The sequence below is a fragment of the Rissa tridactyla genome, chromosome 6 (genome assembly GCF_028500815.1).
Source record: "Rissa tridactyla isolate bRisTri1 chromosome 6, bRisTri1.patW.cur.20221130, whole genome shotgun sequence".
In the NCBI taxonomy this organism is placed as follows: Eukaryota; Metazoa; Chordata; class Aves; order Charadriiformes; family Laridae; genus Rissa; species Rissa tridactyla.
In genome coordinates this window covers 12609476-12635059 of record NC_071471.1, presented here as the reverse complement: position 1 = coordinate 12635059, position 25584 = coordinate 12609476, and the positions used below count along the sequence as shown (strand labels likewise).

Here is a 25584-nt window from a genome sequence, read left to right as displayed (position 1 = left end):
CCTTCCTCCTCCCCTTTATTTCTTTTTAACAGAAAGTGACCTTACAGCCCAGGCTGGGTCTGAGAGCAGCTGTGGAGATGAAACAGCGGTGGAGAGGGAAGGGCTTCATGCCAGCAGGTAGAAAAGGCAGGTTCTCCTTGGGACGGGGGGTCTCGTGGGAGCTGAGCTGCATCCCCTGTTTGCTGCTGGTGGGCTCCAGGGAGCAGGAGGACAACAGGACAGTGTCAAGGAAACACCTGATTTTGCAGCCAGTTTCTCTTCTGCTTGCAAACAGCTGAGCAAGGTCCTGAACACTGGCTGATTTCAGTGGGATTTCGGCAAAACAAAGGCAGGTAAGCCTTGAGGAGTGATTCAGAAAACTCCCTTTCCAGTGCAACTAATCCTGGAGGCATTTAAAATCTACAGGCCTTTGAAGCTCCCTCAGCCCTCATGCCCAGTGCCGAGGAGAGCTCAAAGCCCCCTGCTCGGTGCAGCTGGGCACCCATCTCCTGCGCAGTTAGGCTGAGTTTAAGGGGTCACGTCCCTGAGGCACGGTGTAAGCCTCCCTGCCACCCTCAGCCAGCTCTGATTGCTTTTGTCCCAGCAATCAAAACCAGCCCCAGAAACATCCCTTCAGCCCCGTGAAAAGCTCTCCCTCGAGCCATGGGCGACCAGCCTGCTCAGAGGAGGAGGTTGTAGCCCCGGCTTGTGCATCCCAGGAGGTGAGGGCATAAGCCGGGATACAGTTGTGTATGCCCAGGACTTGCCTGGCACTGAGATGCTGGAGGAGGGAGTGAAAGACTCCCTGGGACCATGTAAGGGCAGGAAGGGCAGCAGCAGATGTGGGACGTGCTGACTGCCCACGTGGGTGTCACTGAAAGGAGCCGGGTGTGCGGCGGGTGAGTGTTCCAGCCCTCCCTCTCTGGCATCCAGCCCAACTGCTGAGGCAAAGCACTCGTCCCCACTCCTAGCAACGAGGGAGGGTTCAGTTCAGAAGGGACCAGCAGGACCATTTTGTGTAGCCTCCATCATAACACTTCCCCCTACGAGCCCCTCACCGCCCAGACAGTTTAACTCCATCCTCCAGCGCCTTTGCTTTGGTGGGAAGGGTGCTGTGCGCGTGCCGGTGAGGAGTATTGCATAAATGCATATGGCAAACAGGTTTGGCAGCCTGAGCAGGGGACAGGGCAGTGCCCGGGGTGGGAGCTGCTCACCTGTACGTGCTGTTTTGGTGGGTCTCAGCCTCATGCCTGGCTCAGCACCAGTGCGAGCAGGAAAACATCCCAGGGCCAGCAGCGCTGCAGGGGGCCGCTCTGTTCTGCAAGTCAGGGACGGCGGTCAGAGGTTATTCAAAGTCTCAGTGCAACTCTCTGCTCTGCAGTTATGGCCCAAATCCCTTAGTTTTACCCATAAAGCGCATAGCAGATCACAGCGATACACCTGCAGCTTGGTTGTTCTTAAGCTCTTTTTGTTGTCAAGAAGTGAAAGATTCTCTCAGCGCATCTTCAGGAGGGTATACAGCATAGGGAGACCTCTGGGGTCTGTCCCAAGGACAGACCCCAAAGGAACTGCCTGGGAATATTCTGAAGAACACAGAAAAATAAGTATTTTTCAACTACTTCTGACAAAGAGCTATTGGGTATTGTACAAAGATGACTACGAAAATGACCAGTTTGATTTCTGTTCTAACAGAAAGCTGACTTCAACTCTCTTTAGTACTGAGCAGAGGGGCAACAAAAGCACAATTTACTTTCAAACATGCCAGGGAAACAAGCCCACCACTGCACTTAGGAAACCAAACAACGTAGCCACTGCTCCAGATAAATCCAAACTTTAACTTTGGCCTACAGATATGACTGTTGGAAAATACCAATACACTTTCATATGTTTATTGACCAAAATTATATCTACGGATTATTTTACAGAATGGAAGACAAAGTTTATCAGTGTTTTTAATATCACTGCATGCTTAGAAAGAAATGGTTTTCCTGATTAGGTGATCCGAGAATAAGTAGCATGAAGAATAGAACAAAAGCAAAAACTGTCTGTGCCATGGGCCATGTATGCAAGCAGCTCAGTCTCCTGCTCCATTGACTCTGGCACTGCGGGGACGATCTGTGTTCCCCCCATCTCATAAAATAGCCAAGAGCCACACACTTGGAGCGATCGCTAATAATTGAGCCTGCTTGCCTCCTTCTCATGCTCCTCTGAGGCTGCCGTCTGCCTGTGAGGGTGCCTGTGTCCCATTTATCAGGCCCATTGGGGTGCAGCGAGGATCTCCTCACTCCCTGTCATGGCAGGGGCGAGAGGGGGACGCTCCAGGAGCTGGCTGGCCCCAGAGATCCTGGCACTGCTCATCCCTGCTGGCAGCCAGGCTGGCTTAGCCAGCGCTGGTTGCTGCCCGGGCTACAATATGCCTTTGAAAATTGATTAAATCTCATAATGGGTGGTGAGCCCCTGGCCCAGGTTGCCCTGGTTGCCCTGCCCTGTCCCTGGAGGTGTTCAAGGCCAGGTTGGACGGGGCTTGGAGCAACCTGCGCTGGTGGGAGATGTCCCTGCCCAGGTGTTATTGTTTGAGGAACCCACAACAATTTATTGACATTTAGACAACTGTTCTCTCGCCTGAGGACCCCTCCCCACCTGGGAAGGGGAATTGGGGAAAAAACAAGGAAACCTTAAGGTTGAAATATAAACAGATTTAATAGACTAGATAATTAACATTAATAACACTAAGGAACCAGTATTGATCCCGATACCAATATAAAATACACAAGGATTATACCCAGCCAATATGGGACACTGCGAGCGCTGTGGCTTCAGGAGGAAGGGAAGGGCTCAGGGCTCCGGCACCTGGGCAAGGAGTTCTCTGGACTGCAGCCATCAAGGGAGAGAGAGAGACTCCTCAGCAAACTTTCTGATTTATATTGGATGTGACATTCATGGTATGAAATAACCCCATTGTCCAGTGCCCAAGTCTCGCTCCTCCTCATCCCCGCACCCTGCAAGGCTCAAAAACACTGAGACCTTGAAACCCGCATACCATAGGTGGCTATAAAGTAAATATTTTCCCCAATTCAGACACTAGAGTTCTTCTAAAAGCACAGTTTTCCCAGGCATTAGAAGAGAAATTAGTCCCACGTCGCTCAAACCAGGACACCAGGGCAGAAGGGGTTGGGACGAGATGACCGTTAAGGTCCCTTCCAACCCCAACCGTTCTGTGACAGCTGCCGTGCGCCCAGAGCCGCCGTTCCCAGCGCGACACAGCCCGCGAGGGCCGCCCGCCCTGGAGCCGGGGCGACCGACGCTGCCCGGCCGCGGGCGGTGCCGAAGGAGCGGCGGGGAGGAGCCGGCGGGGCGGGCGGCCGGGCCCTGCCCGCGGCGCTGCCCCCCGCGGCGCTGGGCGGGCGGGCGGTCCCCGCTGCGGCTCGGCGCCTTCTCCTCCTCCCTTTCCTCCTCCTCCTCCTCCTCCTCCTCCTCCTCCTCCTCCTGGCCGCTGCGGCGCGGGGGCTGCGGGCGGAGCGGCGGGCGCCATGAGCGGGGCGGCGGCGGCGGCGAAGAGCGAGAAGCTGGACGAGGCTCAGGCGCTGGCCCGCAGCTGCGCGGGCAGACCCGACTTCCAGCCCTGCGACGGGCTCTCGCTCTGCGCCACCCACAGCCACGGCCGCTGCTTCCGCCTCCACTGGTGCTGCCACCTGGGATGGTGCCACTGTGAGTGAGCGAGCGAGCCCCACCGTCCCAACCGCCCTCACGGTCCCAGCGGTCCGCCGCTGGCCGGCCGGTGGCGGGCGGGTGCCGGCCGACAGGAGCTCTCCCCCGGCGGAGCTGCCCTGTCCCCCGGTGGGACCCCGAACTTGGGGGCTGCTGCCGGAGCGGGGCGGGGGGGGGGGGCGCGGCGGCGGTGGTCGGGAGAGTTGCCTCAGGGCCTCCACGCACCCCCCGGAGGCGAGCGGTGGCCGAGGGGCGAGCTCCCTTCGCGCTCCGCCACTGGGAGGAACCGTTCACCGGCCGCTTCGCCCTGGGTTCTAATTCTTTTCTTTTTACAGGCGCGCCGTTTACAATCTTCCGCGTAGAGAAGTAAGTGCTTTAGGATATATAGGGTGCCTATATATATATAGTTGCTGTTTCAAAACCCAGCGTTGATCCAACTCGGTTGAAAAGGCGCTTGACGACTTTAATGTCTATATTCAAGATAGTGATGTGTGTAATCATGGAGGCTGGGACTGAGCTGTGGATGTCCAAACATAGTTGGATGAATAATTAATCGCCTACAGCCCTGAAGAGCAGGCTTTTCAAACAGCGTGTCGGTATGAGGTCGGGAAATGGTGATGGAGCTGTGTGCTTAGGTCGCGTTGCGTTTCGGAGATCTTAAACCCTGGATGGTCGGGGTTAAAGTTGGACTCCTCTGTGAGGGCTGCTCGGTGCTGCTGAAGGTGTCCCTTGACTCCTGACGTCCCGTTCCCCTTTTAAGTCTGTCTCTGTCTCTCCTTGTAATTTAAACTCCTGCGTGGATTCCCCCACGCACATGCTTTTTTGCAAATTTTTGCTTAATGGGGAAAAGGGCCTGCCTAAAAAGCCACCTTTTGTTTGGAAGAGGGCTTCTGTTTGAATTAAATACACTTCCTAGGAATTTCGCTTTGGTTTGGGGTTCATCTGAAATCAGTTCAGAACAAAGGTTTTTTTCTGTGTGGTGGCACAACTGGCTATGTGAGAAGGTGCCATAGTCACTTGCTGCACAGGGACAGGGATGTCTCATTCGCATTTCATTGGTGACAAAAAGGCCCTCAAGTTGTGACCTAGATATATGCTACTTTTCCAAAATTTCTCTGGTTTTAGTTATTTGTGGTTGCCATCAAGATATACAAGCTTATAAGGACTCCGGAGTACAGGATGAGAGCCCAAACTGGTGTTTATAAATAAACTGGAGATCTGTTAGGGATGATCCTGGGAAGGGGAAGTAAATGGGGAGCTGGGAACACCTGGAAAAGTGTCATTGTGGAGAAGGATCTGGGGATTGAGATAGATCGCAAACTGAGCGTGCGTCAGCAGCAGGAGGCCTTTATGGTAGAAAATCCACAACCAGAACCCGAGCCTTCGCTTGGGGATGCATTAACAGGGGCATTGCAAGCGTGCAGTTTAATTGCTTCTCTTCAGCTCAGTAATGATGATACCAGGCTGATGGGCTTGGTTTTGAGCATTGTACTTTAAAAAGCTGTAGAATTGGGGAGGTTCTGTAGGAGATCACAGGGATCAGCTTAGAAAATATGATTTACAAGGGGGTGCAAAAGCAAAGGCGTTGCTTCGGTGGTAAAAGATTGATGGAGGGAGATGAGCTTTGCACAGTGTAAAGGTAGCCTTGCAAAGAAAGCTGTGTTTTAGTCTTTCTCTACACAGACTTGGAAGATAACCACTTATCACCTGTGGCAAGGAAAGTTTAGGTTTGGATGTTACAAAAACGTTTTAACTAGGAAATGAAGCAAGGGAAGGTGAGGCATCGTGGTCCTCAAAGACCTTCAAAGCAGGCTTAGACTGGGGTCTCTTAGGAGATACATGGAGCTGATTCCCTCTTGGAAGGACCACTCAAGATCCCATCCAATCCTTGGAAATCATAAGATTTAAAAATAATTATAGCTTTTGCCGGAAGTACAGACTTTCTTCTTAATTCCTCCTTTATCGCTAAGGAAACTTTGAGATACATTTGCCCTATGAAACCACGATTTTTAAACGAATGAAGTCAAATGCGTCATTTTCTTGTTTAATCTTCTGAAAGCCATGAAGAAGCGCTCTGCCTTCTTGCCCCCTTATTTCCTAATGCAAATTTCAGAGCTAAGGATCTCTTTGTATCCTGCTCCTGCAGAATTAGTTGAGTGGGACTTAAAAGGGGTAAGAATGAGGCCTATAATGGAAAATTGTATAGAGGTCAGAGATGTAATTAAACAGTGTTGGCAGTTATCTTCCGTAAACGCAGTGCTGTAGTACTGACTTGGGGATCCTCAGAGGGTTCTTGAAAGTGGTTTTCTGTGGCTCTTAAGAGCTGTATTGGGGTACAGGAAGCTCTACATCAATTAAAATGGCCTTTGAAGTATTATTTTCCATCAGCGTCCAAGGTCCTGGAGAATGTCAACTCAGTTAAAGTGCACTTACACTGAAAAATGACAAAAACTCACCACCGCTACAATGAGTAGATTGTCTCCTCATGCGTATTCAGGATCACATCTGCTTACTTCAGTGACAGAAGCAATTCTGTGTTGCAGAGCCACTTGGCTGTAGAAAGAATAATTGAGAAAGAACCTAGTCTGAATTCCTCAAAGCCATTTTTGTTGGCACGTTCTGAAGTGAGCGGTACTTTAAGCGCTCTCCTTACCTCCGATGCTTCCCTGTCCGTGAAATGGCAATAATAGCTGGCAGGCGAGATCCCAGAGACTGTTTCGTGTATCCAAACAGCTCTGAGAACCTCAAGTGCTGTGGGTATCTGTATGACTTCTGTGTCTAACCCCGGGGGTTTATCTCGGGTCATTTTCAGTCTGTTTCCGGTGTGGGGGGGAGCAGATTTCCCTGTGAGATGGGAGGTGGTTCTCTAATGTGCCCCTGTGCCTGGGGAAGCTCTGAACCCAACTAAGACTTCCATAAGCAAGCGCACCCAAAATGTGCAGCACCGGTGGGATTGGAGAAGCTGCAGATGGGAGGGGTGGCAGGGCACTGGGTGTCACTGGAGACGCCTGGCTCCGTGGGCATCCAGGGTCCGGGCTGGCAGGCAGCACCTCGTGTCCTGCTGCAGTAGATGCCTACAGCACCCTTCCCCTGTGTGCTGCCAGGCATCCATGCGCCTGCCGACTCCTGCCTCCGAGGGGAAGCGGGAGGAGGGCTCAAACCTTCGGTGTCCTCTTCCCTGCAGGGAAGAAGGTGTTGACCAAAGAGGTGTTTTGACTTCAACCCCTACGTTTGTCCTGCTGCACGTTTCTCTTGCTTGCACTGCGCCCTCTCAGTGCGTTCCACTTGCCAGGGTGACAGCCCCCTGTTCGCCTCCCCCCCCCCCCCCCCCGACAGCCGTGTGGGATTCTGTTTATTAGATGCAGGTCAAGAGCCTGAAATTACTCAGATCAGCTTTTGATCAGAGAAAATGTGCGCCAGAGGCGGGTCTGCAGCGAGGTGCTCGCCTTCCTTTCCTCACCTCTGGGTTTCTGCTGCGGCTCCGATTTGCACTGGTGCTGCCTGTGAGGCTGCTGGCCGCGCGGTGGTACCTGCCTCTGCCAGAAGGGATCAGACCCTTGGGGTTACATCTCTCCTGACAGCAGGACTTTGTGTTTTGCTAATTTTTCTTCCTAGGAATTAGCTCACCAGAGAAAGCATCACCCTTGATACCATTACAAGTTTGGCTTCATCCCTGGACAAGGCAAAAATAGGGTATTCTGTTGCAACTGTGTTCATTTTTTAATCTGAGTACCTGCCGTTATGTTAAACACCTTGCAAAACTCTCAGTATGTTACGTTGCGGTTGTCAAAAACACGTTACAAATAATGGTTCCACAATACTCGTTTCACAGCAGTTGTATCAATAGAGAGTAATTGTGCTACCTTGTATTAGCCTTTCTGTGGTGTTTGTTGCGTTTTTTTTTTTTGCCTTGGTTCAGCATCAAAAAAGCAGGCTTTTAGTTATTTAAAGCCTCCTGTGTATCTTATGCTGAAAAATAAATGCGGCAAATAAATTTCAGTTCCACCACTTTGGCGAGATTCAGCTGTTTGTACGATTTACAGGAAAACAAGCGGAGCATGGGTGAAAGCTGTGAGGTTTCCTTTGGGTGGTCAGAAAGGGAGAACAGTTGCTAGGCTCAGACGTGTAAAAAGAATGGTGGCAGTATAGGTTTTTACAAATACAAATGCTCCTCCGCCCTTGCGTTTTGCTAAGTGGTGTATAACGTTTGCAGGTGTGCCTTGAAATAGCTTCCTGCTCCCTGGTGTGCATCACGTAATTATGGGACTGTTACGCCCCAAGTTTGAATCCAGACCTGGCAGTTTCTGCGTGAGGTCAGGGCTTGGCAAGAAACCCAAGGAACTGTCATTCCTCAGTCAAGAGGAGAAAATGGGTTTATGTGATGGGTGGCACGCCACAAAGGGCATGTGGTTTTGGGGAGAAGGGCTTCTCTGATCTCTGTGCCAGAGCATATTCTGGGGACGCAGAATCAGAGTATATTTACGTTTCTTGTTCATCTGCCTGCCGAATAGGGAGACCAGGATTTCTCTTCGTTCTCAGAGCAAGCTCCGTCGCTTCCTCGTTGTGTCTGTTTCCCAGGCCTCTGCAGGTCCCTCAGAGGTGGACCAGCCAGCGGAGGTGTGGGTCTGCTGTCGGTCTCTGCTGTGTGCTTGGGCGGTGAGAGGTGATTATCCATCTCCCGCAGCTGCTGCCAGGGAATGAAGCAAATCAGCACAGTCACTGCACCTGTGTGTACTCTGAGCAGATATTTGTTTCTTACATTCGTCTCTACTTGAAATACCAGTGCTTTTATTTTATAACCTTTTTAAATAAAACCCATCATTTTCTGTCCCACAGAAGTGCTGAAAGCTCTCTGTCGAGGCCAGCCTTCGTTACACCTCTTCCAGAGGGAAAGATGTGGTGTTGCCTGTCACATCGCATCTCCTGCCTGTCCTCTGGCAGCGTACACGCCCCGGCCCCACGCGCCAGGTGCTGGTATTTTCCCCTGCTACGTAGTGATGTGTGCAGCATATAAGCAGCTCTGTGCACACAAGTAGCGTTTCCGTGGTGTCTCTCCCACCTCTCGAGCGACAGAAGCTATCGGCAGGGGCTCTGACAATCTTTGAAGCCCGTGTAATTATTCAGACCCCAGTCTGCCTGTGGGAACCGTAAGCGGGGAATCAGCAAGGCAGCATTTCCTTCCTGTAACAGAGCATTGGTAAGTGAGCTAAAATGGCTATTGGAGGTATTCAAGTGCACTGTGACGGGGCTTGGGGGTCTAAAGAGGAGTTGTGTCTGCCTGCCAGCCAGCTTCTGTTGATCCCTCCATGTTAGAGAAGCAGCTACAGCCCTGGAGGGGATCCTAAAATAAGCGCTGGGCTGCTCTGCAGCATTGCGTCCATTGTAGATCTCCAAAAGCCTTGCTTTTGTTCCGGTGGTGTTTCTTTGTGTTGGTTTTTGGTGGCTACGAAACTCTTTGCCGCATCCAGGAGAGAGCCAAAGGTCTCTTCGTAGTGTACCAGTGCTTTACGTGTATCTCTGTCTGCAAAAGGTGGCACAGACTGGAGCTTACTGGAAGTAGCCAGTCTGGCAGTAGTGACGGCGACTTGGCGTTCCAGCGCTGCTGTTCCACAGGGCAAAAGTACATCCTGATGACTGAGTTGATGGATAAATGTGAAAAGGGAGTTGTGACATGCTTATGTTTTAAATTCTGAGACTGAATATTTGGAGTAGCTCACACATTTTTCTTTGTGGAAAAGTCTGTCTAAAACAGGAATGGAGCAGTGGGGCTAGGAACTCTGGGGCTGGGCGTTCTCTGAGAACACGGCTCGCCTTGGTGGGAGGGTGATGACAGATCCTCAGAGAAACAGGCATTTTTCATTTGCTTTTGCTGTGAAAAGGATTTGAACATCCATCCAGTTTAAGGCCGTGTATCTGGACAAAACGTTTGTGCACAAGCAAGGTGTTACGCTGAGCACCAGGCAAGGGCTGCAGAAAGGTGGATTTTACAGCTTGTAACGGGAAAAGACTTTGAAGGAGGATTTGCTGCCTGTGGCTGTGCAAGATCTTCTTTTCACCTGTATTTTGAAGAGCTATGATATTCTAGCTTCATTTCACTAAGCTGTACACAACGAAGGAAAGAATGTTAGCTTCACGTATTCTGAAGTGTAACTCTGAGGGAAAACACTTATCTGCCAGTTTTTATGGGCGCACCATTCTGGACCTGGATTGTGTTTTGTTGCTCTGGGTTTACTTATAATCCGCAAATCACAGTATGAATGTACTGTTGATGCTGTGTCTCAGAAGGAGAACCCACAGGTGTAGATTCATCGTACCCTGTGGGAACATCAGCGCCTTTGAAAGAACCTGCTGGCATGCATTTTGAAATCCCTACTATAATCAGTTATGTTATGTTTAGAGACATGCATGTTCTATTATTATTATTACTACTACTATTATTATTATTAGCAAAACCCTTGTTGTCACTTAACGGGAATAGACCACAGGAAAATCTTGGAATTTAAGTTACTTGCTGTTAGTACATCCTGTAGGACTAACTCTTCTGTGCCTCATACAGGATTGAATAGAAATCACTGCACTTCCTTGTTCCAAAAACCCTGAGAAAAAGGGGCCTTGTGTACTAAAATGCTTTCTGCCAGCCAAAAACTCTTGTTTGTCATGCATGAGGCTGCGTTTTTTAATCTGTCCGTCCAGCTGAGGAGCGTGATTCACAAAGAATTATATCTGCTTGCCCAAAACGCCATGACCTGATGGTAAGAGCCTCTGAGAGTTGCAGATTAATGACACCTCTCCTCTGTAGCCGCCTGAAGGGTTAACCAGCTGTTTTCCTGAAGCCTGCTCTGGACCAGCCTGAAATGAGGAGCCTATGGGTGTTTCCTACCGGAAACAAGTACTTCCGAAGGAAAAGTTCATTAACATTGCGTCCCCTCAGCGGGTGCGGTTTCTGTGAATTCAGGACATTCTGAACATCTTTGTGGTGGAGGAGCCCCTGCTCCTGCTCAGAGGTCTTGGTTCTGGTAAAAGGCGTCAGGCGCGTTTCTCACTGCAGAGTAACAGCTCAGAAATAAAATTTGTACCGGAGTACAGGGCCTGTGGCAAGCGTGTGGCTTCCTTCCTGGACTCTGCAGGTGAGGAGATCTGTTTGCCAGCTTGAATCTGCAAGTGTGCTTACTCTGAGTGCCTAAATGCAAAAGCGCGCGACTGCAGTGCCTGCTGACACGTTATCCTTACCCTTGTGGTTGCTGATGGATGTTTCGTGCGTCTTAGACTGCAGCCCGTGGTCGTATCCTTGCATTGCCCTATGAGACAAACTGAGTCACGAGATTGTCGTCTTCATGGTTTCCATCCTGCAGGTCTGCAGAGCTGACTGTGTGGAATTTAGTTTGCTGGAAGCACTGAAGAAGACTTCCAGGCACTTGGCACAGGACCTCAGATTTCCTGGCAGCACCTGTGTACTCATCAAGAATATGTTTTGTCACTGCTCGTGTGGATGCAACCAGCAGAGCTGGGCTTGTAGAGAACGGACATCCTGGGGATGTCTTTATGTAATGGCTCTCAATTTAACCAACGCTGCCTTACGTTTCATGACTCACTTCGAGCCTTGGTAACTTAGTTCTGCACGGTAATAAGGCTATACCAGAAATTTTTGTTTCTATAAGGGACAAAAAGCAAAATGTTTTACTCACAAACATTGTAAGATGTTCCAGAACGGTAGCTCTGACAGTGTGGGCTTAGCTGTTGGTGGATGGCACAAGCTTATACTAATGTAAAAAGCTGGTTGACAGTAGATTGGATTCCAGGTAGTGTGCATATGTATGTATATCTCTCTCTGTGCGTATATATATGTTTTTTCTCTCTCTGCATATAAAGTGACCCTGGTTTAGTGTGGTATGGTTTTCATTCCAGCACCCTCATGAATTTATCGGTCCACAAGATACAGAGTATGTTTTCATAATGGCTTTGATTCTTCCACTAATCAATTTTTATGTAGTGACTGATCACAGAATTCAAGAAGTGCAGCTGATGCAATTTAGAGATGTTTTTGCCAATAGTTCAGTATAGTCACATAGATGGAAGTCAAAAAACTACTGGGAAAGTAAAATCTGATTGCTTGGCAACTATACCTTGTTTTTAATATACCCATACTTTAATTTAGGCAATGTAACAGTTGGAATTTATATATAACCTATGTTGTAAAACAATTTCAACAAGAAGCATGCATTTGTATTCTTGCTGTCACTGCAGAGCTTGAGAGCCCACACGCGTGCTCGCCAAACTGCTTGTATTGCTCGTGTGCTTGCCCCCAGCCCCCAAACCTGTGCCCTGCTGTGCCCAGCGAGAGGATGCTCTGCGGGCGTCCCTCTCGCTGCCCGGTGCTGGAGCACACCTGCAGCCCTTTCGGGCAGGGTGCTCGCCTGCCTCGTGCGTCGTGCTGTGTAGCTGCCTGTGTTGTTTAGATTTGAGTTCTTTGCTTATCCCGAGCCGCATTCCAGGGGTTTGCACTCACTCACAAGTGGCTCCTGTCCCTGGTGAAGGGCTTGGACACCATCAGTTGTGTCAGGGTGGACGGATCAGCTCTGGGAGTCTTCTGCCGTCCACCAGAATTAGCCTGTCTGTAGGCAGGGCAGGCAAGAGGAGCCACTCACCTTTTTCTTTGTTTTTCCTACCCTGTGCCACTGGATTTTAGCATTCCCCAGCTGGTGCCGTGAGATCTTGGCCCTCTTGGTGTGAAGCTGAGGGTGATGCTTTCACCGCTCTGCCAGCGTTCGCTCACCCTGCCGCAGCAGCAAGTGCTGGGTTTGCTCCCTCCTGCATTGTCCAGCTGCTCTGAGCCATTTCCCCCAGTGACACAGCTCACCTCCTCCGCCTCCGAGGGTGGCACTTGGTCTTCTATTTTTTCACGCAGAGCATCGCTGGATCCCACTTTCCTCCGCGGGAAGGGCTGGCACCCATACCTGCACACACCAGCTCCATGCGGTGATGTATTCTGGGCTTAAGCAGGGAGAGTGGTCCTTTAAATTCTCCAGAAATGGGTTTGGTGGAGGCTTGTAATAGAAATACAAAGATTGGTTTAAAATGAAGTATGAATGGAAATGTGCGTAAATAGGCACCGGAAGAAGCAATAGGACGAGAGTTACAAGACTGGCCTGTATTGATAATGAGGATGCTGTTCCCAGCAATGAAGTTGAAGAATGGGTTGTTTGTCGAGCCCAGAAGGCTCACACTCTGGTAAGACCACCGCACAGATGACGTGTCAGCGGGAGCCCCTGTTCTCTGACACAGGAAGGCAGCAGCACAGGTACGGCATGTCGCGTGCGCCATTGTTTCTCCTGTCAGCCCACCAGGAGAACAGGCTGTAGCAGCAAAGAGGTGGCTGTTCCAAGCTACAAAATCCAACCTCCCGCCTCAGCCGTCCGTCCAGGCTGTCTCCTGTGGGTACAGAGCGTGGGTCTCATTTGCACAGTACAGCCCTTCGCAGGGGTCTTTCCACTGAAGAACCCGTGAGCCGTTCTGCTTATCTGAGAATTCACAAGAAAATATTCGCATGGCACACGGGGGCTCATGGCTGCCCCTCTGCAGCATGTACTACGCACCTGGAAGAGGACCGTAACTCATCTCTCTACTTTCTGTGGTTTCTCTAGACCAGGAAATGCCTTCATTTTCTAGGTACCTTCTGGCACTGATCTGTGCTTATCCTTCTTTGTTACCATATCAGCACACTGACGGTCTGCATGAAAAGGATGGGATGCCGAAGCTTGAGCAGATGGTGCACAGGGATGGTTTTGTAGAATAAATATTTAGCACTAAGCCAGTAGGGGGGTTTTTTTGCTGTCTTCTCTACTGAATTTAAAAAATATCTAGTGTAAGTTGGGGATGAAATTTTTCAGGGAAACGTGCAAAGAGCGGCTGTTCTCCCCGTTGGGGGAAGCTTTGCAAAGGGATGTTGGAAGGCAAAGGCCCGTGGGTTGAGAGCTCAGGTTGTGATGGCCAGCGCTTGGCTGCCGTGCTCTTGGTGAGCCGTGCTGGCGGAGGCACCCGCGGCTGCCTGCTGCGCCTTCCCCACCTGCACCGCAGGGGGCTGGGGGGTGGCGTTGTCACAACCCAGCACTTCAGAACGCACGTGTGGTGTGCAGTGTCGTTCTGTGCTTTTTTGGGTGGCAATACTCTGTTCCTTTACAATGGTTAGTAGGTAAATATGGCCCCTTTCGGAGGGTTTATGGCTGCCCGAAACACTTCTCAAGCCTCCAGGGTTGTTCTTTCTGTAAGTCTGGTAAATCCATGTAAGAAATGAGAGGAAAGAGCAGGGATGATACAGAAGGAAGCTCCAGGGTCTGTTTGCATTTAAGAGTTACCTGCTTTAAGCAGACGTGCACAGAACACCCTGAAAGGCTTCGACAGCTCACAGCATGTAGCATCGTGGCCCTTTTTGTATTTAAAACAAATCAAGACAAAAGGGCATTAAAATACAAATTTGGTGAAGAAAAACTTTCTGATTTTTTTTTTTACCCCTCTCTCTCTCGGTTTCCTGTGAAAAGCTTATGGCTCATCACGTCAAGGGCTGTCACAGCTGTCTCAGCTATACAGCAATGAGAGGGAACACCTCTCCTTCACGAGAGGAGACTTGGCAGCTGTACAAAATCGCTGCCGGGGGAGCCACTGTAGAAACACTGCTAGACTGGCTCTGTTCCGTGCTTGGATGAGGTTGGGAATGGGGCGGATGTGTTAGTGCTCTGGCGTAGGTGCGTCTGTGAGAAGGCTCTGTAACGATACGCTTTGGGTAGGTCAGAGCCTGCTCGTGCTTCCTGCTGTATTTCCAGACTGCTCAAGTCCTGTTGCACGACTTCTTTTTCTTTTATGGTGGTGGTGGTGGGGTGAGTTGTAGTCCTTTGCGGAGTTGCCTTCTGTCCTCGGAGTCTCTGTTGTGATCCCTTACGGTGCCTTCTAGCTCTGCCACAAGTACTGGAAATGTGCAGGGTGCTCTGTTTGCGTTCCACGCACTAGAAATCTGTTTGAACAATCGCAGTGTTTGTTGTTCGGAAAAGCGCAGGGCGAAAGTAGCACTTGCATTAAGGTGCTGCGTATCTTTAGCTCTGAGGCTCCTTCAGCATCGACAAGCATTTTAGTTATTCTTCATTATAACCACCAGTGTCACAGTTCAGCTTTACTTGAGCTTTTACCGTAAACCTGACAGTGCTTCAGTGTCCTGATATATTTTTCTTTTCCTCTGGTGGCTTATTCCACGTCTCACATTCCCAACACAGCCCATAATGTTTTGCTAGATACGACATGAAGGCTATTCCATACGATACAAAGAAATAGAAACTGGGTTAGCAGGGTTTTTGTTTTACATGTGCCATCTGCAATTGTACTCCGGGTTTCTCCTTCCATTTGCTCTCGCCCCTCTGGAAAAGCTATTACTGCGCTGTAAACAAAGTGTAATTTGAAGCTATTACAGTCCTTGGTGAATATTTATGGTTAGGGCAGTCTTTGTTTGCAAAGGTTTGTTGTCCAAGCTGTGTGTGCAGCTGGAGAGAGGCAGAAGGAGGCAGGCCAGAGGTAGTCATTTTGTCCGCTGTTGCAGCCTGTGGGGCTGGAAGGCAGCATCTCCATGAGGTGGTGAGATGACCCTTCTACTCTGCTGAATGTTTCGGGGGGCGGGGGGCGGGGGGTGGTGGTGGAAAAGGTGTGGTGGGTACCTTGAGCGGGCTTAGCGTGCTGAGTGCCCTTCAGTACACCTCTCCAGGCTGTGGGCTGCAACCTTTGCTTCAGTCTGTAAAGGAGGAAACCCCCCTGTCTGCCCCAACTTTCTGCTTTGTCAGTGGTGAAATGATACCCAGTTCCTTACCGGGCCCAGGCTGGGGCCAAGGGCGGGCAGAGCTGTCTGGCACCGGTGCCACCCACCACCCCGGGGATCCTGGAGAACCAGCTGGGTGTTTGACAGTTTGTACGTTGTCCTTGGGCTACTGTGCCAATCCAGGCAGCAACACGCTACTCCAGCTTGTAGCTGTCATCACCTGCAAGACAACTTCATTTAAACGTCTGAGGGGCGTGCATCCAGTCAGCTCTTCCTAGAGAGACAGACTTGTCTCTCCTGCCACACTGGCAAGATATGAAACAAGTCCCCCTGGAAGAACACTTGGTAGTCCTCCATCTCTTGTGAAGAAGAAAGCCAGTGCTTGAGAAGCCGATCTCCAAGGTTTCCCCATGCAGAGAGATGTGGAAGAAGCGGTTCCGGAGCTGTGCAGGTTAAATCGAGCCATGTTACATTAAATACCGTACGGTCAGCAGGTCTTCGTTAACCCTGCCAGTTTTTGGAGAATAGATAAGAGTGGATTGGAGGGTGCAGAAATCTTTGCCCAAGCAGCTGCAGGGGAAAGAATACACAGGAAAAAAGCTTTTATGGGTCAGTTAAAAGGTGTCTAAATGTCTTGCATGCAAACAAATATACACAGTACGTGTCGCTGACTTAGACTTGTAAGATTCACAGCAATCTTTTAGTATTTTCTGAAGTGCATTGCAATTCGTGGTGTTGTTTATTAGGAAAAAAATCCTTCAAGGTGGCATTCTGAGAGGGCAAAACTGGGGAATTTATTATGAGAAACCTCACGGCTGAAAGACGGATTTATTCTTCTTTTTTAATATGCCAGGCACATTAATGAGTGTCAGAGGTAAACTAGAATGCTGGGACGAAGGGAAGCAGAGAATAAAATGTTTAAGCAGCACCTCTGCTTATTTCATGGTTAAGTTATTTTGTATTAGCCACGGAAATTGCTGCTGTGTCTGTTTGGTGAGGATGCATGCAGACTGCTCAATTAGCAAAAAATCAGAAAGCAATGACCTCGCGGCTCGCTTCGAAAGGCTTGTATTTGTTCTTTGTAAGCAGGAGACACTATAATACAGCTTCCAATCAATCAACCACATAGTTCTGGTAATCAATGCACAAATAGACTCTATATCTATATTAAATGGAAGCACGCATCTACTTTTGGGGATAAAATATTTTCCAAGTTGCATGAGTTTGCTCGAGATCTGCAGGTGACGATAGAGCTCACTGCTCTGCTGGATTCTGCCTTAACCTGCTGGCAGGTGGCAGTGGAGGCGCGGAGCCAAGGCTCTGGTGAGCAGCATCCATCTGATTTGGCAATAAAAATCCTATTTCTGTGAACAGAAAAGCAGGGAGATGAGCACTGCCCAGTACGTACCTCCTGGGACGCATTTGGAAGAGTCATTTTGGGTATCGGCTAATTCTCTGGGGGGGGATTCGATTTTTGGCTTTCAGGAGGATCACTTGAATAACGGAGACGTGGAAAAACAATCAGTCCTTTTTAGTTGCGCACAGGCTGCTGTCACGGTGCGACTGGGGTCAGACAAAGAGGCGCAGTGTCCGGGGAGGGGAACGCTTTGCCAGCGTGCAGCGGCAGCAGGTGTAGGTACTGGTGCCGGCTTTGGATTGTGACAACTGGTCGAGCGTAGCCTACGTACCACCTTCTGAAGTCTCTCCTTGTCTCGCATTTCACCATTATCATCTGTTAGCATATGGCTGACACGGATAACTGTGACTTATCATGAAAATAATTTTGGTAGCACCTAGTTTCACACATTCCCCGTTAAACACCCAGGAGAAGAACAGGCTCCTGTTTCCCCGAAGCCCTTTTGCTGTGATGGTGGAACTGCAGAGCCAGAGCTGCGACGCTTCTTCAGAGCAGCTATTACAGTGCTCAAGAGCTTCCCAAACTTCTGCAAATGCAGCAAACTGCTTTTCATAGGATGTCGAGTTTGATTTTTTGACATGTGCAGTATTTTTCCTTCACCAAATTACCGTCTTCCGCGTAGGCAGTGGTGGCAAGTGACCCAGGAAACAAACTTGCGATGCAGTGTCTCGTCTGGCATCTGTATTTGTGTAAAACACTGTAATTTACGGGAGCGTTCATCAGCGCAGCTCAATCGCAGAGTTCTTCAACTGACTTGGTGGGAATAAATAGGCAATAAATTTCCTGCTAGCGTATTAAAAGGAATGTATCGGAATAGGTGTTCAAAATACTATTTTATCATAGACTTTTGCCAGCTGTTTAAAGCCAGCAAAAATATTGCTGTTTATTTCAGTGGGAGTTCAATCAGACCAAGATGTATTGTAAGAGAACTCGGGGACTTGTGCTTTTGGGATAATTTTCGGTGAAAAAGCCATCCCTGCCCGTCCTGAAAGATGCAGGGGTGGAGGGTGATTTTCTTTTTAAATTTCTGCATTTATTTTTCATAGGATGCGTCACGGCTGATGCATTTACACGCGTTATGTAGGGTAAGGAGTTGTAACTGAGGCTGTAACCACAGCTTTGTCTGTGATCCAGTGTGACAGTCCCAGCCGTGAGCACCCAGCACCCTTTAAAGAGGGACTTGGTCGTGTTTTAAAACAGAAGTTTAATCTGTCTAAAATAAGCAAACTTGGCCCTACAACTAGCAGTAACTCAACAATCCTGCACCAGAATTCTACAGAAATGTAATGTAGAAATCAGTTCATGTAGAAAATCCTCTTTTTTCCAGGCGATTCCTGCTTTACCCTGGCAGAGGCTTGTCCTTGGAACGTGAGGAAACGCTTTCAGCCACTGTAAGGTCAGACAAACGGGGATCTGAAATCCTCTGTTAACAGAATAGCTGCTGTTTTCTTCTGCCCTGAAATTAGTGCCAGCAGGGCAGTTCTGAAACACGCAGAGAATTACCACATGCTGCTGCAAGGGTAAAACAACCAGCTGAGCTCCCAGGTAACACCTCATCTCCCCCTGCCGCCGCTTTTTTCAGGGGGAACAGAAAAAAGGAATCAAACTGATGAATCAAAGATCCATCATTCAGTGTCCACCCCGTAAGCTACCTTGGCTTAAATCCCCTGCTTTCTTCTCCCAACGTCCCCCAGCCTTCTGCCAGCACCAGCTTGGCTATTTTAAGTGGAAAAATACAGTCCTGTTGTGCAGACACCTTTTTTTCTTGATCACGTTAAAACCTTCACCAGGGCCTTCCTTGGAGACACTTCAACTAGAGGTGGCACCAAATAAGAGTTGGGAACATTTTTTTTCACTAGTATCTGGTTTTTATTGTTGGTTGTCAATGGAACAGAATAGGAGCCCCCACAGAAACACCCCAAATACATGAATAAACCCAGCGTTGGGGTTTCAGGCAAGGGTGGGTTGATGCAGCCTGCATTTCAGTTTCCGTGAGCTGAATTTTATCAGCCGCTGTTCCAACCAGCAGCACGCTAATTGGTCATCTGATTGTGTTGCTTCACAAGACAGTAGCATATTTAATGTTTCCTAATTTGAAAGAAGGATTTGGGAAGACCAGCGCCTGGCAGGAAGGCGTGGGCTGCTGCTGCTGTTGGAGCAGGTTGTGAAGGGAACGTCTGCCCGGAGAGCTCCCCAGAGAAGGTGTGTCAGCAAGACTGGAAAAATGCCCGGGACCCCATCCCTCAGTGACTGCCGGAGCTGAAATGTCTGTGCTGCTGCTCCAAGGGGTGCCGGAGGAGCAGGAGCTCTCTGGTTCAAGTGTTCGGTTGTTTGATGCTGGTGCTTCATTCCTCTGAGTCACAGCAAGTTTAGAAACTAGACCATGGTACATTAAAGAGATGGCAAGTGGAGAGGATGGCTTTGTATTTTCTGCCATCCAGCCATAATCAAACAGGAGGGGAAAAAGCCTGTTTTATTTTCACTGAGCTTTTGCAGTGGCTCTGTTAACAATTATTCCACAGATAGTACGAAAAAAGTGCTTGATGAGGTATCTGAGGGGAAGCTGGTCAGATCTAGTCACAAAATGTTCTTTTCCCCTGCCCACCCACTCCCGCCGTCTCGTTGCTCTCAGCCTGTTCTCTCCCATGGCGTGACAGGGGTGGGCTTTTCTCTTCTGCGGGGCTGGTGCTCGTTCCTCTGAGCCTGCTCTCTGTCTGCTGGGCTCGCCTCGTGCCTCTCCCACGCTCCGGTGCTCCCCAAGCTCTCCTCTCAGCTCCCTGCTCTTCGTGGCGTTTCCTCTCTTCTCCCCGTCCGCCAGCGATGGGGTTTGAAGTCCCAGCAGAGGAGTGCAGCCAACTTTCACAGGAGCCGTTTTTCCCTTCCAATAGCGACAGCGCAGCAGGGACGGGAAGAGCCTTCCCCAGCGCTCGAGGTTTCCCCTGGTGACACACTGGAGCTGGGCTGGCAAAGCTCAGCCTGCGCGTGGGCCCTGGCAGAGCCCCTCAGCGCCCCGGGGGCTGCTGCAGCCAAGAGTTGGGATCTCTCAGCCCGTCCCATTGCCAGGGTTTTCAACAGGCGGCTGGGACACCGACTGCCACGCTGGCTTGGAACTTGTTGCAGTCAGAGTCCTTCCCACGGCTGGGAAGGATTCCCGGACTGAGGATGGGATTTTTTTACTGCACAGAGGCACAGTGCGGGGGGCGAGTCCTTGCGGAGAGGAAAGCCTTTCTCTTCTTTTCCTGTCCCGGGCCACGCTCAGCCTCCCTGAGCAGAAATGCAAACACTACCCCAATTTTCCAAAGGAAGAGGCAGTCTGGGGGAGAAGGGCTGCACCTACCTCTGAGCCACAGAGACAAAAACGTGTGGCAGATCTCATCGCAGCACAGCCGCATTCGTTAGTGCGGCGAGACTTTGGTGGCTTTCTGCTCCTTACCTGGAGAGCTTCAAGCATCAGAACGGTCCTTCGGTGCTTTGATACCTTTTCTGCCTTTGCCAAGCAGTATTTGCAGCTCGGGCATCAAAACTCTCCTGAGCGCTCAGCTACTCGCAAGTCTTCTGGAAATTTGTGCTTTCGTAGCACATGAACCCCTAGGGAGACATGAATCTTTCAGAGGCTTCATGCAAATAAAACGCAGCACTTTACGGTCTTAGGCATAGCCTCGGGTTTCTCAGCTTTTCCTAACAAAGTACTGATTTTCTGCTCTTTTATTTCTTTCTTTTAGTAAAGATTTTCAGTTCATACTCGATTCAAGCGCTATATAACCAACATAATCCTATTTTCTTACTACTTAACCAGATAATCAAGATACCAAAAGCATTTCTATGGCTTGGGAATTCCTTTATTTTCCGCCTTAAAATTCTAATTGCAGCCATGTATGAATCTCTGGTTTATAATACAGAAGAACATGATTTAGTCCCCAGAAAAAAAGCACATGGAAGCGCATGCAGGGAGACTCATTGTCATTTGGAATAACAACAATAATATAATAAAATTTAGATCGTTGTAGCAAAAGTGTAAGCTAGAACCGCTCGGTTTTCAGTGAAAAAAAAGTCTCTGAGCATCTTTTCAGTTTTCTTCCCCGTAGGAGGGGGTGCAGGCAGACTCGCTGTGTGTCCTGCTGCTTAGCTATGGAGTTGTGCCCCTGGAGTTAATTTTCTAGAGTTAGTGACATCCTACAGATGCCTTCGAAGCAGGGGCAGGGAAGGTTATGCTTACCTGCAGTATTACGTGTCAGAGAAGCCGTTCCAGGAGAGGACTGAACACTTTGAGGCCACTGGAAACAGCGCGGCTGCTGACGGCACGGAACCCTTGGTGGTTATTGAAGGCCAAGGGGAAGCTTCATCTTGTCATCTGTTTGGTTCTAACTTAAAGATAACGATCTTTAAATGCTGCTTTTCTGTTTTTCCCACAGGTAAATATGTCTATCAGCCCATGACACCCGTCGAGCAGCTTCCCAGCACCGAAATACCCGTTCGCCCCCGGGAGTCTACAAACACCATCCAGATCTCCGTTTCGCTCACCGAACACTTTTTGAAGTTTGCGCCTGTCTTCCAGCCCCCTCTGCCCCCCGACTCCCCGCAGTTCTGCACAATCGCGGACCTCTTCATTGACAATTACCGCGTGAAATGCATCAACGGGAAGATGTGCTACGTACAGAGGCAGCCTCCCCCCGTGCCCCACAAGATAAAGCCCGAGGAAGTCCCTGTTCGCAATGCCTTAATCACAAAAGAGAGCAATACACCAAAAACAGATCACTGCTCGTCCCCTTCCAGCTCTGAGGACTCCGGGATCAATGCGGTGGGGGTTCACTACGTGGAGTCGTGTGACGAGGACACAGAGGGGGTGGCTGAGCTGAGTTCAGAAGAAGATTACAGCCCCGACAGCAGCTGGGAACCAGACGAATGCCCGCTCTTGTCACCTTCGCAGTGCGAAATGGAAGTGATTGAGACTATAGAAACCACTGTGTGATCCGAAAAGTTGGTATCAGATCAGTCCAGTTCCCACTCAGTAATGTTGCTTTTGTAGTATTTATATTTTCTGTTTTTTCTGACAATCCCTTTTTTCCAGTGCACTTGATATTTCAGATTCCTCATGGGAGTGCGGTCACGGGACTCGCATATTGGTGAACTTGCAGCAGCCTGAGCAGTTTTAACATGTTCTCAGCCTGATCAGATCTCTCACGTCTGCACGTAAGGTAGTGATAAATCTGAAGACTTTTATAGCTGAAATAGGCCCTTTTCTTGGTCACATCATATACTACTTCTCACAAAAGGATGTGCCACTCGAGATGTTTCCATCTGTCGGGATGGTTGCAGTGGGCCTTCAAAGCACAGAGGGTGAGCTGGTGCAGCACGCCTGCGAGCAGCAAAACCAAGTTGCCCTTATTCTTTCTCAAACAGCTACACAAGGTGCGGCGACAAGAGGCTCTTTCCGTCTCTGTCTGTCCTTGCGCGTTGTCCATCCCTTTCTCTAGTGCTGGTGCGACCCTTCTCGAAGGCTGTTGGCACCGCTCTTCCAGCGGGTTGGTATGGCAGGCTAGAGAATGCACAAAGTGCCTCCAACTTTTCTCCAGGCTATGCACCGAGCATCTGCTGAGTTAGGTCAGGCTCTGAAATCTCCTGAGAAGGCAACCCGTTGTTCCGGAGGGGGCTCAGTTGCTTGGATCCAGCTGGTCCCTTTTCTCTACGTGGCTCTCGGGATGGGGATGTGGCTTTTGCAGCTCGGCAGGAGGGGGAGCAGGCAGAGATGGAGCGCGGCCGTCCAACCACTACCACGCTAGGCTGGGGTGTAAGATGCTAGGCGAAGGAAGCGACTACCTCCAAACACACAAGATCTGCCCTCGGCTTTGCCTGCTGCTTCCTCCTGTGCTGTTTGGTGCCGGACACACGCACTCAGGACCAAATGGCCTCGGGGCCTGCATTTGCCTGAAGAATAACAAAACTTAAAATACAAACAAAAAAAGTTTCTCAGCCACGCCACTGTGTCGGCAGAGCTTGGGGACAGCGTGGAGGTGCTCGGGGGAGGTGGCCCACGGGCTGGGTAGCGCGTGTGCTTGTTAAAATACAGCCTAAGGTCATTCTAGGGGAGAGAGGAGGCCTGGGCTCCCGCTCCTTTGCGCCCAGTTCAAGAGCCGCTTCTGAGCGAGGGCGTCCTCGCACAGCTGGTAAGAGCGAGCCGTCTCGCTGGTGGTTTGGTTTCAGCCCTGCTTGAGGAAACAAAAACGTCATTCTCAGAAGATTTCAGTCAGCTTGAATCAGTTGGAGTCAGTAATAACTGTGTTTTCAACAGCATTACTGAATTTCTTTGTGTATTTGCTGTTTACGTTTCAGAAGTCCTTGGTGAATACAAGACTGTATAAATGTGTACAGTTCAGTGCTTGACACTAGATTATAGTCCGTGTTATAGGATGGCTCATCTCTCTCACTGTATCCTGACAATGTATTACTAATTTTATACACTTTGTAATCGGTATCTTTAGAAAATGTTTAGGCAACAGTGTGTGTATGTGCACATGCGCGTGTGCTAGGAGTTTACCATAAATGGTTATAAAGTAATACTGTACTTTTTAGACTAACACTTTCAGACAAAAATACTAGGTTTTATAGTTTTGATGACTTACAAAAAAAAGTGCAATGCTTGTTAAATGAGGAACTTGGGCCATTGCATGAACAGCGACATTCTCACAAGGCACCCGAAAATATTCTGGTTTTCTGAGGGCATTTAAACGAAGGCCGTAGTAAAACTAAATAGGATTTATTTATTTTTTAAGGGCGGGGTTGTCTTTCTTGATTAACTAAGGTTTCTAACAACCTTTTAGTGTCTTTTGACCATTCAGACACATTCCATAGGTAGAGGGAAGCAGTATGTATAAACCTACAGCATTTATTCATATTTAATCTTTCAATTGTAATCTTGAGCGGGGAGCTGGAAAAGCTCACTCTTGTGCCTGGCCTGCCTGAGCTTTCTTCCCAGGGGCGGCTTCTCCTTCCCGGGAGGCCGGGGTGGGCCGGCAGATGAATCCTGCCAAGGGAGGAGCGGCCGCGGGGCCTGTCCCGCTCGCGCTGCGGGCACCCAGCACAGGCAGGGGTGTCGGGGACGCTCCGACCTGGCACGAGCTCACCTTGCTTGCGAGCGAGCAGGAGCCGCCGCCTCCGGCTGTGGGCACAGTGGTGGTCAGTCGGGTATTTATGACCAAGGCTTACCGTAAGATCCTGTGGGCTTGCAGGTTCATATCACTGTCGTCAGGATACATTCTCTTAACTGTAAGTAATTAGCAATATTCACAAGCTGTGTCTCCTACCCAGGATTTGTTCAGACGTCTTAAGCACAATAAGCTGCCTCTTCCTTCCGTTGTACTCGTAAAGTGTCAGTGGAGCAGCCTGGTGGGACGGGGCTAGTCCTGGAAGGCGTTTCAGCAGCCAGCGCAGCGGCAAGGTTCTCGCTGTGCTCCATCACGCGCCCCAGTTCAGAAACACGCTCCTCACAGGACCGTGCTTTCTTTTCTTTGCACAAACACTGGTGTCGATGTGCTGTAAGAGACGTGCCCTGGCCTCGTTGCTCCACTTTGCCAGGAAGAGGCGTGTATATTTCCTCTTTAATAAAATACTAAATAACTAAATAAGTTCTGCTTGTCCTAACTAACTGCGTGTTTTCCATGCTAATGTGAAACATTCTGATATTTCCAGCAAAGGAAGGGTCGCTTACCTTCAGGCTTCAGACGGAGGCACCCGAAACACGCACCCAGTGCTAGGCAGAGAAATGTAATAACCAGGTGGAGCGCACCAGGCCCAGCCCCACCTGGGTTTGGGCACCTGGTAAGTACTGGGGCTGGTGGGCAACCTCACAGCCCAGTTCTCGCTCGCCTGTAAGAGAGCTGCCCCAGTCAGGGGGGAGGACGGCGGGGGGAAGAGCTGCAGTCTGGCCGCGTTCAGCTGGCCGTAGCCCCTTGACTTACCTCTGACCAGGTTCACATGTGGCCGCAGGCTGGAAGCATCCATCTGGGGCACCGTTTTGTAGTTCTTAATGCTAGTGGGAAGAAGGTGAGTGCACTGGGCCCCCCAGGGTGCACGGCGCTGGCACTGCTCCCCAGCTGGGCTGCCCCCTATTCCTGCCACCCAGTGTGAGCTCCACAGGGACAGCCCCCGGCTCTGCGCGTTAGTTCCGTGTGCGTGGAGAGCAACGCCCACCCGCTGCCGTGTTCCTCCTGGGACCCTGTGGGTATGGTACCCGAACGGGCCCAAGCGCTAGGGACAAAACGACCAGGGGAAGAGGTGAGAGAGCATTCACCAGACACGCGACACAGCGTCAGGGCAGGATCTGGAGCGCATTTCACGAGCAGCATTGCGGGTGACAGTATAGAAACACCACTGCTATCGGGTTGCAGCTGTGTGATAGAGCGATAAAGGTACTGCTGGGAAGGGACGCTGCCCAGTTTGGTATTGCAAAACTGTGAGTGGAGCTTAGTAGTGACAAACCTCTCTGACTGTCACACCCATCACAGAGATCCTCTCCCCCTCGCAGCCCCCAAGGGCCTGCGGCACCTTTTTGCACACCCTGAGCCCCCCAAGGTAGGTACAACAAGGTGAGCGGGGAGGTTTGTGCTTCACCCACAGTAACAAGATGCACCCCAGTTCAGTGGCAGCCGTACGGAGAAAACAGCAGCCAGCAGCACCGCCAGAGCAGCAG

The 25584-nt window shown here is 50.1% G+C and overlaps 1 protein-coding gene across 1 annotated transcript; it reads left to right on the top strand.

The window, feature by feature from the left end:
* Positions 1-3372: 3372 nt before the first annotated feature.
* C6H3orf70 (chromosome 6 C3orf70 homolog) lies at positions 3373-24520 on the top strand. The gene is made up of 2 exons (XM_054204612.1): positions 3373-3687; positions 21311-24520. Exons 1-2 carry the CDS (start codon positions 3510-3512, stop codon positions 21865-21867), a joined length of 735 nt encoding a protein of 244 aa, XP_054060587.1. The 5' UTR covers positions 3373-3509; the 3' UTR covers positions 21868-24520.
* Positions 24521-25584: the final 1064 nt, after the last annotated feature.

Coding starts and splice junctions, on each gene's coding strand:
- C6H3orf70 (XM_054204612.1), top strand. CDS start 3,510: ATGAGCGGGGCGGCGGCGGCGGCGAAGAGCGAGAAGCTGGACGAGGCT. Junction 3,688..21,310: donor CCACCTGGGATGGTGCCACT/GTGAGTGAGCGA, acceptor TTTTTCCCACAG/GTAAATATGTCTATCAGCCC.